The sequence below is a fragment of the Phyllobates terribilis genome, unplaced genomic scaffold, assembly GCF_046119375.1.
Source record: "Phyllobates terribilis strain yellow unplaced genomic scaffold, ASM4611937v1 Scaffold_11__3_contigs__length_659146591, whole genome shotgun sequence".
Classification (NCBI taxonomy): Eukaryota; Metazoa; Chordata; class Amphibia; order Anura; family Dendrobatidae; genus Phyllobates; species Phyllobates terribilis.
Window position 1 is genome coordinate 164,155,555 of NW_027362771.1, and position 17,098 is coordinate 164,172,652.

Consider the following 17,098-nt stretch of genomic DNA (forward strand, 5'->3'; position numbering starts at 1 on the left):
TTGTAGGGTAAATCTTCCCGCAGATCAGGTCACTAAAGTAACCCTGGGAAGGTTACATTTTAGTGAAACTACAGCAAATAATATGAGGAAGAAAGGAAAACCAAATCCAGATCAAAGGTGGTGTGCCATGCATGTGCTTAATGATGTGACTGCTGTGTCAAGGGCATTATGTGACATTTATCTGCAGTAATTTCCATTTGCCATCTATGTTTACAACCATAGTGCACCTATACTAGTGAAACCCACTTTGTCACCATGAGACAATCTCAGTACCCGCAAAATCATCAACAATGTGTGCCAAAAGAAGTGCTCCCACAATAACACTTGCCACAATGACCCCGTAAAAGTTCTGATCACACCAGGATCAGCTACAATTCTTACCATTCATTTAAATCAATTAGGGTCATGGTCTCTATGAAAATTATTCAAAGTCTACAGATTCTGTTTGCATTTCTGCTCTAGATAAGGATTGACTTCCCACCAATTGATGTAAGCACTGTAGACACAAAAGTATGATTATAAGAATAGGCTGGGTTTACACCTGCTGAGCGGCAACACTTAATGACCACTGATCGGCAGTCGTAAGGTTTCATTTAGACAGCCTTATGGCAGACATATTTTACCATCTATGTCATGGCTGCAAGTCCAAGCCGGCCACAGGTTTTATGATCCGAACTACCAGTATCATAGGTATCCATGCTGCTGTTGGTTGAAGATGGTAGCCTCACAATAATATGTGGTAGCCTCACATAACTTGCAACAATAAAAAATGAAGAGGGAAAAGTCTTCATATACTTGCATAATGGTGGGTGACCAAAGACATTCCCCTTACAAGTATAAAATGGCTGCCAGTAGTTGCAAATTATTGTCCTCAATTACATTAGGAAAATGAGCTCATTCAGTTTTTTTTCTTTAAAGTTCATTTTAACTGGGATAGAATGGGGTTGCTGTTATTATAGTAACTAATCACCGCACTAGAAGCTAAGTGTTATCTCTGTTAATCGTGTCTTTTTTTGCCTGGTTGCCATTTTCACAGGTATTTCATGTTGGTGGTTGGTCTATATGCTATAACTAAGAAGGAGCCCTTTCTAGTAGTTGCACATGTCTCTGAAAGGATCATTGTAAGGGTATGTGGGATTGACTTTTTTGTCTTTTTGATATATGTAAAATGTATGCACGAGTGCAAAGTGACAAATGAAAAACTGCGCAAAAGTGAATTTTGCTATGTTATCTTGTTTTTTTTTTTTACTAAAAGAACATCACATTTAAACCCTTGAAAGGTGAAGTAAATTACATTATCACAATACAAAGACATCTACTATTGGGATTGATATAATAGGTAGTGAATAAACACTCAGTTCTTGAAATGGATCTGCTGACATTACAATTTACATCTTGTAAAAGTTGCTCAGTTCTGCTTTCAAGCTTTCTTAAAATGGCATATCTTATGCAGTGTTTCTGTTATGCATTGGTTAGTAGTTAAAGAAGTGGTCCATTACAATGTATACTGTGCACATTGATTTAAACCTTTAAAATAAGTATTTTTGTAAATACCTTATGTTGACATATTTGCCTCTGAGCGGTGCTGTCACTGCTTGCTCAGTCCCGATCCCGAGACTCACGGCTGCAGCTGCCGCTGACATCCGGTGTTGTCACACCAACTTCCGGACTCTGGAAGTTGACCCTGCATCCCCGAGGCATGACCCAGTCTCACACACTCCCCCTGATTGACCGGGCTGTGGGTGGTGTTTCACCGCATGTCACAGTCCAGTGTCCACCTTGCACTTACGGGGCTCCTAGTTCCGTAGATCTGAATCCAATCAAACATCTGTGGTATGTGCTGGAAAAACAAGTCTGATCTATGGAGGTTTCGCCACACAAGTTACAGAATTTAAAGAATTTACTGCTAATGTCTTGGTGGCAGATACCGCAGGACACCTGCTCCAGGTTACAATAGATCCAGCATCTTTAGTGGCACAAGGGGACTACTCAATATCAGGCCACTGGTTTTAAAGTTAAGACTGATCAATGTATATGTTACATAAGTATTAAATACTCTTATATAGCTACATCCACCTTTAATAATCAGTTTAGGCCACATTTAGGCTGAAATTGCACAGGTTAAAGTTGCAGATAATAATACCCTGAATATATGCGCACATTTATAAATTAACTTCTTAATAAAAAAAACAAACAAAAAAAACAATGAGATAAGTGAGTGTGGTCAAGCTGTAAATGTATTTTAGACTATTGACCAAAGCCAGAAATTAAAAAGCAAATTATTGGAGAAAATGTACAACTGCCCAGGTATAAAAGCAGTCAGATGTTCTCAAATTCTCCATATTCAGTAATATGTAGGTCATTTAAAAAATTAAGCTCAATTTTCTTAAGCCTTCTTTCACATTTTGTTGGTGTAAAATACTTCGTTATTGCTAAATGTGGGACATAATGTACACAATATTACTGCATTCTCACTGGATATAACCATGTTTAAATGCAGAATGATTCTTGTCTTATTTGGCTGGTTATAAATACCCGGGATGAAGTCTGCTGGACAGTCACAGTTTATAATGCTAGCACTGTCCGTATGCATGATAAGAGACTGCTAATGATGGCACAGACAAGTGATACTGTACCTTTGTGATGGAGTTTATGTCAGCACATGTGACTCCCCATCACTCACATTTGGATGTGAAAGATTAGATGTCATCAAGATATTTCACATGAGTTTACAGCTGCCAGCAGAAGCAATACATGGGATTATGCTAACCCAGCTTTATCCTGAGAATACAAAGACCTAGAGGAGATAAAAGTTAGTAAGGAAGTTTGAAGTCAGGAACAAAAGACAGGGCTGAGGTTCTATTTAGAGCTAATAGATAGCTGCATGTCCATGGGAAGTCTTATACCAAAGGCCGGATTTACACAAGTGTATTTCATATTCATCACCATGCCCTGACTGACCGCGGATCTCCCAACCTAAATTTACAGCCTCATATGTGTCTATGAGATTGTAAGTTCAGGTCGGTTGGGAGACCGGAGATTCGCAGGTAGTCCGGGTATTGCGGTCTGTACACAGACCATGATATATGTCTGTCTGATCTTGGCCGAAGGGCTGCAAGGTGGAAAGCTGAGGGAAATGGACTGTTTTATCCACATTTATAATCAGTATATGGTGAAGGAAACCTGTTACCAGGTTTCTGTTCCCTAAACCACTAAAAACTTGTTATTATACTTGGCAGGACCCATCTATCAGCCACATCAGTAATCTCTGGTCGCTGGATGGGAGTCTTGTGGGCCAACTCTTATCTGATGGCATCCATGGCTTTTCTTTTGATTTGCTAGTCTGGTGCAACATCACATATCTGATGATGATCAGGCTGATCAAAAGAAGAACAACGGATGCTGTCAGTTAAGAAGCGGTTCAAATGGTTTCTTTACAATGCTAGAGATTATTGACATGGCCGACAGACCTGCAAATTAATTTTTACCAACTCTAGTAAGAGGAGGACTGGCCTCGGCTTTATCTGCGCATGGCCAGGATGATGGTGGACTCCTCTGATGACCCTTCATACAGTGTATGCTCTTTTTATGCAAATGCTATAACAGAGTATTCTGACAACAACAGATTTGGTTCCTTATTTCCCCGCAGTATCATGGCATGCTTGTGGTTTAGGGTACAAAAATCTAGTGATGTGTTGCAGTTAATAATGGCATATGCTTTTGCCCATAAGAATTTATTTTATCATAGAGGTATATTCCCCATGGTTACAGACTACAAACAAAAACTGTGTAGTCTGACTCAGCATGTGGTCAATAACCATGGAAGCACAAAGCTCTACATACAAGCTGTAGAAACAAAATGGCTCCATTTTTCATAAAGACTATTTTCAAAGTAGCTTATTTCTTATTTTAGGAGCACAGGCTGTATACAGAAATGTCATTTTAATTAATATGTAATCTAAGTGCATATGTGTATATTTAGCTCCTGAATTAATATGGAAACTGTGTACTGTAATAGTAATTCCTGTAACTTCTTGTCCTTGGATTACTCTGTAAGTATATAACGTAGTTACACAGGACCTGCTGCATCATAATGTTAAACGCAATGTAGTTAAGCATTTTGAAAAATATTGCTTTGTGTTTTAGGCATCGAACCCTGGGCAGTTTGAGAATGATAATGATGTCCTGTGGCAGAGAGGGCATGTCCCAGAGACAGTTGTGTCTCACGGTCGAGTAGGAATTAACACTGACACACCAGATGAAGCCCTAGTTGTCTGTGGCAATGTGAAAGTGATGGGGACGGTCATGCATCCATCTGACAGTCGAGCTAAGAAGAACATCCAGGAGGTGAGCCCCAAGGAACTGTTAGACTGTTCTGCTCTACATTACTGAGCACAAACCTCATTCAAGTGACACATAAGATATGGCTTCATCAAAACACACCAAAACCGTGACCGTGGTTGAAGAAGAGCTGGTCTATGTCTTTTAGTCTCAATGCCACTATAAATTCATTTATAGAATTAGTGTTTGTTTCCATGTATTCTGGCACTCTCATACCATAGTCAGGGTCTAGAATTGCAAGAATGGATTGCGTTACCATATAACAAACACTATAAAAGATGTGGAATAATTTTGTCAAACAAAATTTTGTCTTGTGTGTCTTTAACATTACCAAATAGTATTGATGTAACGGGTCTGGGAGGCGGAACCTCTGAGCAACTTATACAAGGGGGCGGTCCTTGTAAGGAAGCAGGTGGCGACCAGGGAAGACAGGCAGGTAGTCACAGCAGGTGACCGGGACAGTCTCTGGGTAAACGGGCAGGGGGTCACAGCAAGTGACCGGGGCAGTCTCTGGGTGAACGGGCAGGAGGTCACGGCAAGTGATCGGGACAGTCTCTGGTTGAACGGGCAGGAGGTCACGGCAAGTGACCGGGACAGTCTCTGGGTAAAGGGTAGGTACGACCTGTGACGGCTGAGCCTCCAGGTAGGCTAGCAGGCAGATGGCAGATGTGTGCTCCCAGGTGAGCAGGCGAGAGTCTCTGGATAAGCAGGTGGTCACAGCATGTGACGGCGGAGCCTCCAGGTAGGCTAACAGGCAGGTAGCAGATGAGCGCTCCCAGGTGAGCGGGCAAGAGTCTCTGGACTGGCAGGTGGTCACAGCACGTGACGGCGGAGCCTCCAGGTAGGCTAACAGGCAGGTAGCAGATGAGCGCTCCCAGGTGAGCGGGCAAGAGTCTCTGGACTGGCAGGTGGTCACAGCACGTGACGGCGGAGCCTCCAGGTAGGCTAGCAGACAGGTAGCAGATGAGCGCTCCCAGGTGAGCGGGCAAGAGTCTCTGGACTGGCAGGTGGTCACAGCACGTGACGGCGGAGCCTCCAGGTAGGCTAGCAGACAGGTAGCAGGTGGGCGCTCCCAGGTGAGCGGGCAAGCTGGTCCATAGACAGACTGACAGGTGTCGGAAGGCAGACCGTCGGACCTCAGGCTAGCAAGCAGGTAAGCGGATAACAGGCAGGAATCAGACAGCAATCTGGCAGGAGACTGGCAGGTAACTGGCAGGTAACTGGAAACGGGACCTGAGGGCTGAAGCAGAGTAGTGAACAGTGCAACAACATTGCTCGGGCACCTCCATTTTGGAGGAGGTGCCTTATATATGGTGAAGTCCTCCGGCCATTGGCCGAGGACTCCTTAGGACGGCGTGCGCGGCCCCTTTAAGAGGGGGGGAGCGCGCGTGCGCCCTAAGCACCGTGGCCGGGAAGGAGCGCGCCCTGCAAGCAGAGCGGGAGGAGGATGCCGGGCTCAGAGCGGAGAGGTGAGGGGAACAGCGTCCCTGCCTAGCAGAGGGCAGGGACGCCGACGCTACAGTACCCCCCCCTTTAGGCCCCCCCTTTTTTAGGCCAGACAGAAATTTAGCAAGGATGAGAGGGGCATGGATGTTCTCCCGGGGCTCCCACGTTCTCTCTTCAGGACCAAACCCCTTCCAATCTACTAGAAAAAAGGTCTTTCCTCTTACCCTTTTTGTGGCCAGAATGTTCTCTACCTCAAACTCGTTTTCAGCGGAAACCGGAGCAGGAGGCTTACCTGTAGACTTGGAAAAAGAGTTAAGTACCACGGGTTTGAGGAGAGATACATGGAAGGAGTTAGGGATCCGCAAGTTGGCCGGGAGTTTCAATTTATAGGCCACCGGGTTGATCTGACTGATGACCTCCAGAGGACCGATGAACCGAGGCCCTAACTTATAGGAAGGAATCTTGAGCCGGACATACTTGGACGAGAGCCAGACCTTATCCCCTGGACAGAATTGAGGAGGATCCAGACGTTTTTTTGTCAGCATGTCTTTTCATACGCTCGGACGACTGAAGGAGTGCGGACCGGGTACTCTCCCACAAGGAGGAAAATTTGTTAACAAGAGATTCCGCAGCCGGATTATCCACCGAGGTGGAGACGGGAAATGGGATCCGAGGATGCTGACCGAAGACTACAAAAAACGGGAATTTGGAGGAAGATTCGCTCTCGTGATTGTTGTAAGAGAATTCGGCCCATGGCAGGAGATCCACCCAGTCAGAATGGTGGGCATTAACGAAGTGCCGGAGGTAACTGGTCAGGATCTGATTGATCCGCTCCACTTGACCATTAGACTGTGGGTGGTAAGCGGAGGAGAAGTCCAGGGTGACGTCTAGCAATTTACAAGTGGCTCTCCAGAAACGTGAGGTGAACTGTACCCCACGATCCGACACGATGTGGAGGGGCAGGCCATGAAGACGGAAAATGTGGCGGATAAAGTCTTTAGCCAGCTCGGGTGCAGACGGGAGGCCTGGCAGGGGAATAAAGTGAGCCATCTTGGAAAAGCGGTCAGCGACCACCCAAATGACCGTACAACCGGCAGAGACGGGGAGATCAGTTATGAAGTCCATAGCAATATCCTGCAAGGGGGCAGCAGGCACAGGAAGCGGAAGGAGGCGACCGGCTGGCAGGTGTCTCGGGACTTTGTTGCGGGCGCAGGACACACAGGCAGAAACAAAGTCTATTACGCCCTTGTGCAGGGTAGGCCACCAGTAGTGCCGGGTAATAAGCTGGAGGGTCTTTTTCTGACCGGCGTGGCCAGCTAGTTTAGACGAATGGCCCCAGTGTAGGATCTTCTCCCGATCAGGTACTGAAACGAACGTCTTACCGGGAGGGAGACGATTTAGACTCACGGGAGCCACTTGCATTACTCTGGCGGGATCGATGATATGTTTGGGTTTTTCCTCGAGATCGGACACCAGAAAGGATCGGGACAAGGCGTCTGCTTTGATGTTTTTGTCAGCCGGGCGAAAATGAAGAACAAAATCAAAGCGAGCAAAAAACAAGGACCACCAGGCTTGGCGCGGGTTAAGTCTCTGGGCATGCTGGAGGTAAGCCAAGTTCTTGTGGTCAGTGTAGATTATTACCGGGTGAAGAGCCCCCTCGAGTAGGTAACGCCACTCCTCCAATGCCAGCTTGATGGCCAATAACTCTCGGTCTCCTATGGAATAGTTGCGCTCAGAAGAGGAGAAGAAGCCACAAGTTACCATTCTCCCGGAAGACGATTTTTGGGTAAGTACCGCTCCGGCTCCAGAGGAGGAGGCGTCAACTTCCAGGAAGAACTGCTTGTTGCCGTCCGGGCGATGCAGCACCGGGGCGGAAGAGAAGGCCTATTTTAAGAAAAGAAAGGCCTCCTCTGCTTCGGGCGGCCACTCTCTGGGATTAGTGCCCTTATGGGTGAGCGCGGAAATTGGGGCAGTCCGGGAAGAGAAGTGCGGTATGAAGAGGCGGTAGTAGTTGGCGAAGCCCAGGAACCCCTGAATAGCCTTCAACCCCTCCGGTCGAGGCCATTTCTCGATGGCAGACAGTTTCTCTGGATCCATTCGGAGGCCGGTCTGAGAAATAATGTAGCCCAAAAACGGAAGCGAGGTCTGCTCAAAGAGGCACTTCTCATATTTAGCGAAGAGGTGATTCTGCCTGAGCCTGAGCAGGACCTGACGAACATCCCTCCGGTGAGTCTGGAGATCCGGAGAGAAGACCAAGATGTCGTCCAGGTACACCACTACGCAGGAGTAGAGAAGGTCCCGGAAGATGTCGTTGACCAACTCTTGAAAGACGGCAGGAGCATTACAGAGACCAAAGGGCATTACCAGATATTCATAGTGGCCGTCCCGGGTGTTGAATGCAGTCTTCCATTCATCCCCCTGACGGATACGGACCAGGTTGTACGCCCCACGGAGGTCCAGTTTGGTGAAGATTCTAGCCCCCCTCAGACGATCAAATAACTCCGGAATGAGCGGAAAGGGGTACTTATTCTTCACCGTGATCTGGTTAAGGCCTCTATAGTCTATACAGGGACGGAGAGAGCCGTCCTTCTTTTTAACGAAAAAGAAGCCTGCTCCCGCCGGGGAGGTAGATTTCCGGATGAATCCCCGGGCCAGATTCTCCTCAATATATTCGGACATCGACCGGGTCTCAGCAGCGGACAATGGGTAAATACGCCCACGGGGAGGCGTAGTACCGGGTAATAGGTCGATAGGACAGTCGTATGGTCTATGAGGGGGTAAAGTCTCTGCCTCCTTTTTATTAAAGACATCAGCAAATGACCAATAAGGAATCGGAAGTCCAGGTAGATTAGTTGGGGTAGGAGAAGGACGGATGGGATGAACGGGAACCAAACAAGTCTTATGGCAGTCCTGTCCCCAACGAAGGACTTCTCCGGTCCTCCAGTCAAGCACGGGTGCATGTCTCTGGAGCCAAGGTAGGCCTAGTAAGAGGGCGTGAGAGAGTCCAGGCAGAACATGAAAAGAGATGCTCTCAGAATGCAGCATTCCCACCTGCAGAGTAATGGATTCGGTGATGAGTTGGATAGGACGTGGTAAGAGGCCCCCATCCACGGCAGCGACAGATAAGGGTACAGCCAGAGGTTTGGTGGGAATGCGGTGTTTTTCTACTAGGGACTGAGAAATAAGATTCCCGGCTGCTCCAGAGTCAAGTTGGGCTAGTTCGAAAAAACGGTTCTCCCCGCAGATAATTGAGACTGACAGCAGCAGAGATGGAGAGGATTTATTCTTGTCTAGGTCGACCTCTCTGAGCGAACCTAGACACAGGCGTTTCCCGACCTCTCCGGGCAGGTACGGATCCGGTGCTCCTTGCTGCCACAGTAGAAGCAGCTCCCCTCGGCACGGCGTAAGTCCTGACGGGTTTTGACCATCTTGGTCTGGTCGACCTGCATAGGCTTAGGAGAGTGTACCTGGGGAGAAACAGAGGGAGTGACGGGTTTCTGGAAGGTAGGAGCTAGACGTGGAAACCTCCTCTCACGGGTGACCTCTTTGGCACGCTCCTGGAACCGTAGGTCAATCCGGGTGGCAAGAGTTATTAAGTCATCGAGAGTGGTAGGAATGTCCCGACCGGCGAGTTCATCTTTAATACGGCCGGACAGACCCTCCCAGAAGACAGACACCAGAGCGTCGTTATCCCAGGCCAGCTCCGAGGCAAGGGTACGGAACCGTATGGCATATTGGCCCACGGTGAGACTTTCCTGACGGAGGCGTAGCAGAGACGATGCGGATGAGGTCTTCCATCCGGGTTCGTCGAAGACTTTCCGGAAAGCCGTGAGAAAGGTAGGCAAGTCGGACACCAGGGGGTCTCCTCTCTCCCATAGAGGATTTAGCCAAGCCAGTGCCTCCCCCGTGAGATGGGACATGATGAAGGCTACTTTGGCCTGGTCGAAGTTAAACTGGTGGGACAGGAGTTCAAAGTGCAGGGTGCACTGGTTTATGAAGCCCCGAGCCAGAGCGGAGTCGCCTCCGAAGCGAGGAGATGCAGAAAGCCGGGGTCCGGAGCAGGATACCATGGTATTGGTGGGCAGCGGAGCTGCCGGGTTGCGAGTCAAGACACTAGCGGTGGTTGCTGGTGGAGCAGTCAGAGTGTCCAGGCGAGAATTGACATTCCGCAGGTGACTCAGGATGGACTCCTGTTGGGACCTCTGACGGGACAGTTCATGACAAAGGTCCGAGAGCGAGGGAGCTTGGGTGCCACCGGGTCTGGGAGGCGGAACCTCTGAGCAACTTATACAAGGGGGTGGTCCTTGTAAGGAAGCGGGTGGCGACCAGGGAAGACAGGTAGGTAGTCACAGCAGGTGAACGGGACAGTCTCTGGGTAAACGGGCAGGGGGTCACAGCAAGTGACCGGGGCAGTCTCTGGGTGAACGGGCAGGAGGTCACGGCAAGTGACCGGGACAGTCTCTGGGTGAACGGGCAGGAGGTCACGGCAAGTGACCGGGACAGTCTCTGGGTAAAGGGTAGGTACGACCTGTGACGGCTGAGCCTCCAGGTAGGCTAGCAGGCAGATGTGTGCTCCCAGGTGAGCAGGCGAGAGTCTCTGGATAAGCAGGTGGTCACAGCATGTGACGGCAGAGCCTCCAGGTAGGCTAACAGGCAGGTAGCAGATGAGCGCTCCCAGGTGAGCGGGCAAGAGTCTCTGGACTGGCAGGTGGTCACAGCACGTGACGGCGGAGCCTCCAGGTAGGCTAACAGGCAGGTAGCAGATGAGCGCTCCCAGGTGAGCGGGCAAGAGTCTCTGGACTGGCAGGTAGTCACAGCACGTGACGGCGGAGCCTCCAGGTAGGCTAGCAGACAGGTAGCAGATGAGCGCTCCCAGGTGAGCGGGCAAGAGTCTCTGGACTGGCAGGTGGTCACAGCACGTGACGGCGGAGCCTCCAGGTAGGCTAGCAGACAGGTAGCAGGTGGGCGCTCCCAGGTGAGCGGGCAAGCTGGTCCATAGACAGACTGACAGGTGTCGGAAGGCAGACCGTCGGACCTCAGGCTAGCAAGCAGGTAAGCGGATAACAGGCAGGAATCAGACAGCAATCTGGCAGGAGACTGGCAGGTAACTGGAAACGGGACCTGAGGGCTGAAACAGAGTAGTGAACAGTGCAACAACATTGCTCGGGCACCTCCATTTTGGAGGAGGTGCCTTATATATGGTGAAGTCCTCCGGCCATTGGCCGGGGACTCCTTAGGACGGCGCGCGCGGCCCCTTTAAGAGGGGGGGAGCGCGCGCGCCCTAAGCACCGTGGCCGGGAAGGAGCACGCGCTGCAAGCAGAGCGGGAGGAGGACGCCGGGCTCGGAGTGGAGAGGTGAGGGGAACAGCGTTCCTGCCTAGCAGAGGGCAGGGACGCCGACGCTACAATTGATATGCAATATTTCCACATTAAAATTGAAACACTGATAAGTACTTCAGATGAAAAGAAATAAACATTCGTGTAGGGGTACATCTTGATTGAAGTTTAGAAAAGTATTCTTTATTATCAAAATAAAAGTCTATTACATAACGCGTTTCGGAGCTGTGAGTTCCTTTTTCAAATGACAAGACTGTATACTGGCAAGCTGTGGCCATAGTTTATAGTTTATATATGCATAAATGCTGAGCACCAAACTCAACTGTTTGGCCATCCACAAATATATTTCCACTCCACTCCAGTTAATACACTATTAATGCCAAGTAATAGAATTGAAGATGATGGCACTCACCACATCATTGAAAAGTCTTCTTTATTATAAATATTCATGTATTAATGTAGTAATAATAATATTATTTAATTAATAGATACAATAAATGTAATTTTTACTTCACTGCACTAGGGATTCGGAAAAGTCGGCAGCAGTCGGTACATTATATTGCAATACAATATAACTCTATTACCTACCAACTGGAGACTTTAGAACGCCTTCCCATGCCACTGATTGGATCTTTCATGGTGCTTATAGACAAATTGCCTGGTGCCTGAGACTCATGCATGCTGTTCAGCTGTTAGAGCAGTATTAAATAGGTTGCTTTCAGAAATCAACAGATTGATAGACTTGGTAATGATATGCAAATGATAAACAAAGGGAAAGAAATTTTCCAAAACATCTCTATTTATTTAATATGAGTGTTGCATACACAAATACACACACTTACTAGCCTTACCATGTTATCATTACAGTTATTAATGGTTGTTTGAAAAATGTTCTGCAACTGTGAATGCAACATTGGCACACAAATCATCAAGATCCCCAGCTGGCAGCTGCCTTTGCAATGATGTGGCCATGGTTGCACATTTAGGCCATGCAGGCTACTCATAGTAGCACGAGTAACAAGTGGTCTGGCTGTCACAAGGAGGTTTTCTCAATTATCACCAACTGTCATGATAGCATCAGGATCTGTGGATTCCACAGATACTTACATTCCTCCTTGTAGCTCCATTGATAGCTATGATCAGCGCATGGTGACTCGGGCGTTGACTCTTAGAGCTGCAGCTCCTAGACAGGATAGCAAGAGTTAATCTTTGCTGAGCTGAGGCTGTTGATTGCCTTTGGTCACATACTACGGGAAAACTAGTCAAGTCTGCTCTTTTCCTATTTAAGCTGGCTCCGCTTTGCAGGTGATGCCAGGTGATGGTCTAGAGAGGTGGACACATCCTGGTTATTAGTGGTTATTTCCAAAGTTATTGAGAGAGGTGTTTGATTTACCCTTTCCATTTACCCTAGGTGTCTTTATATTAATTTATTGCGTCTTGGGCTTTACACTTTATATTCCTTTGTGTATTTACCTGAGAGATTGCTGAGTAATTGTGCTTCCGTTTTACTCTGTCTCTCTTGTTTGTATTCCCCCTATACACACTACAGACTAGTGCTATTAGGAGCATAGGAAGTAATGAGGCCCAGGCATCCCCACCTTCAGGGGTAATCCTGGGGACAGGGATAGCTAAGGACCTCTAGCCTGAGGGTCAATATAGGTGCACAACTGCTATCCTACAGTGACACCGTGACACTGGCATTGTCGTTGTGTAAAAAGTCTCCTGGGACACTTTGGAGAAATATGTTTTGAAAATTATATTTAATTTTTCCATCATTGCATATCATTAACATGTCTATCCATCCAGTGATTTCCATAATTCCATGACTTTTCTTTCTGGGTGTTGAAATTTCAATGTTGAGGAGTGCACACTGTGCTCACAATTATTAGGCAATTTGTATTTTTGATGATTAATTTTATTATTGAACAACCACGGTGCTGTTGCTAAATCTAAAAAGGTTAAGAAACCTCTGAATATTCAAGAAAGGAAAAGTGAGGTTTTGTCTTTCTTAGGAGAAACTCAAACTCAAAAATGTCCAAAATACATTTCTGACTTTTCAGAAAAAATATCAGTGACCAATATAGCCACCCTTCTTTTCTATAACAGTCATAAGCCTTCTATCCATGGAATCTGTCCGTTCTTAGTCTGTTGACGATCAACTTTTTGGGCAGCACCAACCACAGCCTCCCAGACACTGTTCAGAGAGGTGTACTGTTTTCCTTCACCATAAATCTCTAATTGAAGGGGAACCTGTCACGTAAAAAAATGCTATTAACCTAAAGTCAGTCAGGCATGCAGTTACAGCCATCGCTCCCTATACATAGAACTCTGACTGAAGCAACTCTGGAGCTATCCCCATGACTGAACACGGAATGCTGCCGGGAAGAATAAAGTTTATTCCCTCCAGGCAGCGGGGCTCTAAGTGCAGGCGAAAGGCAGGTTCAGAACACTGTTAACACACAGATTAACCCAATATCAGCAGGTTAATAGCATTTTTTTACATGACAGGTTCCCTTTAAGAAGGGCCCACAAGTTCTCAATAGGGTTTAGATCAGGTGAGGAAGTGGACCATATCACTATTTTTTTATCTTTAGGCTATGTGCCCACGATGCAGTAATGCTCTGGATTTTTCCTGAGCGTTTCTGCATCTCCCTGGCAGAAAAAACGCATGCGGATTGTACATGCGGATTGTACATGCGTTTTTCCTGCCAGGGTCAAGCGGATGTGAAGCGTTCTTCACTTGCATTTCCGCATGCGGGTTGTCAAGCGCTTTCCAAGCGATTTTAGCATCACTTGGAAAGTGCTTGACAACTTGGTCACACTATATAAATCCATGCAAATGGCATGGATTTATATAGTGTGACCGAAAGAATGGTAAAAAATAAATATATACTTACCTTCTGATGGCCCCCGGTGTCCTTGTCTTGGCTTGCCGGCAGCTCGCGGTAGATTAAAGGACCTGCCGACGTCAGCGGTCGCGTGACTCGTCACATGACTAAATGACGTCACCACAGGTCCTTTTAGTCTACCACGAGCTGCCGGCAAGCCGAGACCATCAGAAGGTAAGTATAATATTTATTTTTTATTTTATTCTTTTTTTATACAGGTACTATGGTTCCCGGGTCCGGAGGAGAGGCTCCTCTTCTCCAAACCATGGTACCATCCGCACATTGAAACGCATGGAATGCGCATGTACAGATTCAGTGATGCGTAATCCATGCGTTCCAATGCAAGTCAATGGCGGCGAAAATGCCGCGCTTCCGCAAAATAATTGGTAGTGCTGCGGATTTTTCCGCAAAGATAATCCGCAGCGGAAATTTCAGATAAATGACAAATAAGAGAATCAAGATTCACAATATCTCTGAGTGCTGGGAATTCTTCACTTCACTTACTTCCACGTGCACCACAAGGAGTGGAGTGCTGATCGCCATTTGGATTTCCTATTATTTTCAGGAGATGTCTTATTTTTTTCCATGAACAATTTACCTTTATTCTTGAACAAAAAAATCAACATTTATTAAAATATAATCATGTAATCACACACACAAATGTATATACACACACACACTGAACATACACATGTACTCTATATACAACACACTGCACATAAATACACATGTATATTCACACACTGCACATACGGTACATACCAACCTAGTTCCTGTAGACTCCTGGAGTTAAAGGACCTTTGGTGACATCATGGTCACATGACGGTGATGACACCATAGGTTCTTAAGCATTCTTAACCTTGGAATAGAAACGCTGGGGGCCCCTAAGAGAATGGAAGCCCTGAGCAATTTATTAATTAGGGCTTATATTTCAAGCATACTCCAAAAATCCTTTAAAATCATGCTAATACGTATTTTAGGGGTAGATCTTATTTTTGGGGAAACACGGTAGTGGAGTACTTCGATGCATGTAATGGGGTATTATCCTGCATACAAATCATGGCTTTCTTGAAAGATGCAGTCGTTTTTCCTGTACCACTGCTTGAAGAAAGTGTCTTCTAAAAACTATCTGTCGGTTAGGGAGTTGATTTTGAGACCATTTTCAACCCGAAAAGATCCAACAAGCTCATACTTATTAAAGAATAGCGCATAGCAGTAACCCACCTCCACCTTGCTGCAATCAAAGTGGAGGTCTGTGCCCATTACTGATCAAGCCACTGTCAACAGTCACTCTTATCTCACTAGTCCATAAAACCTTTGAAAAACTTGTCTTCAGTTATATCTAGGCCCAGTTTCAGTCCTCTTTAGGGTATGTGCCCACGATGCGTATTTCATGCGTCTTTTGTGCAGAAATTTCCGCAGCGTAAACGCATGATATACGCATGTTAAGCTTTCTGCCATGGTCCCCTATGTAATTCCGCAATTGTAATGCCCATGCTGCGGAATTTTCCGCAGCGTTTTTGATGTGCGGAAAATTCCGCAGCATGTCAATTCTTTGTGCGTTTACGCATGCGGAATTGCCATCTACAATGCAGTAGAAAAAGCAAGGCTATTCCGCATGTGCAAAACGCGTGAATTACGCATGCCAAATTCCGCATGCGTTTTTCCGGGAAAATGACATGCGGAAATGAAGTGCAAATTTCCGCTTCATTTGCGCATCGTGGGCACATACCCTTATCTTGATCATGTCTCTGAGCACTGAACACCTTGTACTTCTGGGGACTCCAGGGAGCTTGCAGCACTGGAGGATAATAGGCTCCTGGTCACTTCACGTTTGATTCTTCTCAAATCTTTGGCAGTTAATGTGCGTCTTTTTTTCACAACACTTTTTTGTAACAAAAATTGTGATGGTTCTGTGACCCCCCTCCCCAATATGTTAGCAGTTTCAAGAGTGCTGCATCCCTTTTTAACTTTTCAGAGTCTGTTAAATCTATTTTTGCCCATTTTGCCTGAGGAAAACAAGCTGCCTAATACTTCTGCACACCTTGATAAAGGGCGTTGATATCCTTAGGTCACACCCTCCTTCATTACACAAATACACATCACCTGATCGGCTTCATCCAATAAGAATTCAGGTGCATACAGCCTGGAAAATCTGCATAAAAATGATGATATGGTTAAAGTACTTCTATAAATCTGCACACAATGTATAATACATATCATAATAGCAACTCTGCCGCATTTTATACTTGTCCTCTTTGAGTTACATTGTACATTATTACATAGTTGTAACATTAGTAATATTAGTATTATAGTCTTTTAGCATGTTTAACAGTATATATTTATTTTATACAAGTAGAATACATAGGATGTGTTTTGTATTCATGTTATATTAGTGTTACATACTAAATTGTTCCTTAGTATAGGTTATGTTCCTACAGGGCAGTTCCACTGTGCCAAAGTGCCAAAAATAGTGTGGTTAAAGACAGAGTAAGTGTCATTTTAATTTTTACTTTATAAATCAATAGTACACATGTTCATGTTTGTACTATATCTTAGAGAAATTTGCTTCTTTCACTCTCAGTTCATGGGTGAAAATCTTAATAATTGGAAAACCTGTCTTCACTGAATTAAATAGAGGACAGTTGGTGCTTTTAGAATTCTATGGAGGAAGAAGCTAATGGCAGACACCGATATTCTTCTGAAAGTTCTCCTGAAACAACAGTTTCAGTTCTCTGTAGAACTGTGAGCACCAAATGTCATCTCCAATTTTAGTAATGGGAAAATCTGTTTTCACTGAAGACAGATGTTACACGCGAACTGAGAATTTTGAGAATGAATGATCAGTCCTAGAGGAGAAAGAAACTGATTTCTCTAATAAGATACTTTACAACATTTCATATTTTCATGTGCACTATTGCTTTATCAATGAATAAATAAATAAAATGATGGTTACCCTTTAAGGCTATGTGCCCACGATGCAGAAATGAAGCAGAAAATTTCTGCAGCGTTTCTGCATCTCCCTTGCCAGAAAAAACGCATGCAGATTGTGCATGCAGATTGTGCATGCGTTTTCCTGCAGAATA

At 46.0% G+C, this 17,098-nt stretch overlaps 1 protein-coding gene across 2 annotated transcripts in view; it reads left to right on the forward strand.

Moving 5' to 3' along the window:
• MYRFL (myelin regulatory factor like) overlaps positions 1-17,098 on the forward strand; it is a 257,278-nt gene that overhangs the window by 116,054 nt on the left and 124,126 nt on the right. For both annotated transcript variants that reach the window (XM_073651778.1, XM_073651777.1), the window contains 3 exons: positions 7-117; positions 1,037-1,127; positions 4,147-4,347. In XM_073651778.1, the coding sequence (XP_073507879.1) occupies positions 7-117; positions 1,037-1,127; positions 4,147-4,347 (403 nt within the window). The remainder of the gene's footprint in view (positions 1-6; positions 118-1,036; positions 1,128-4,146; positions 4,348-17,098) is intronic.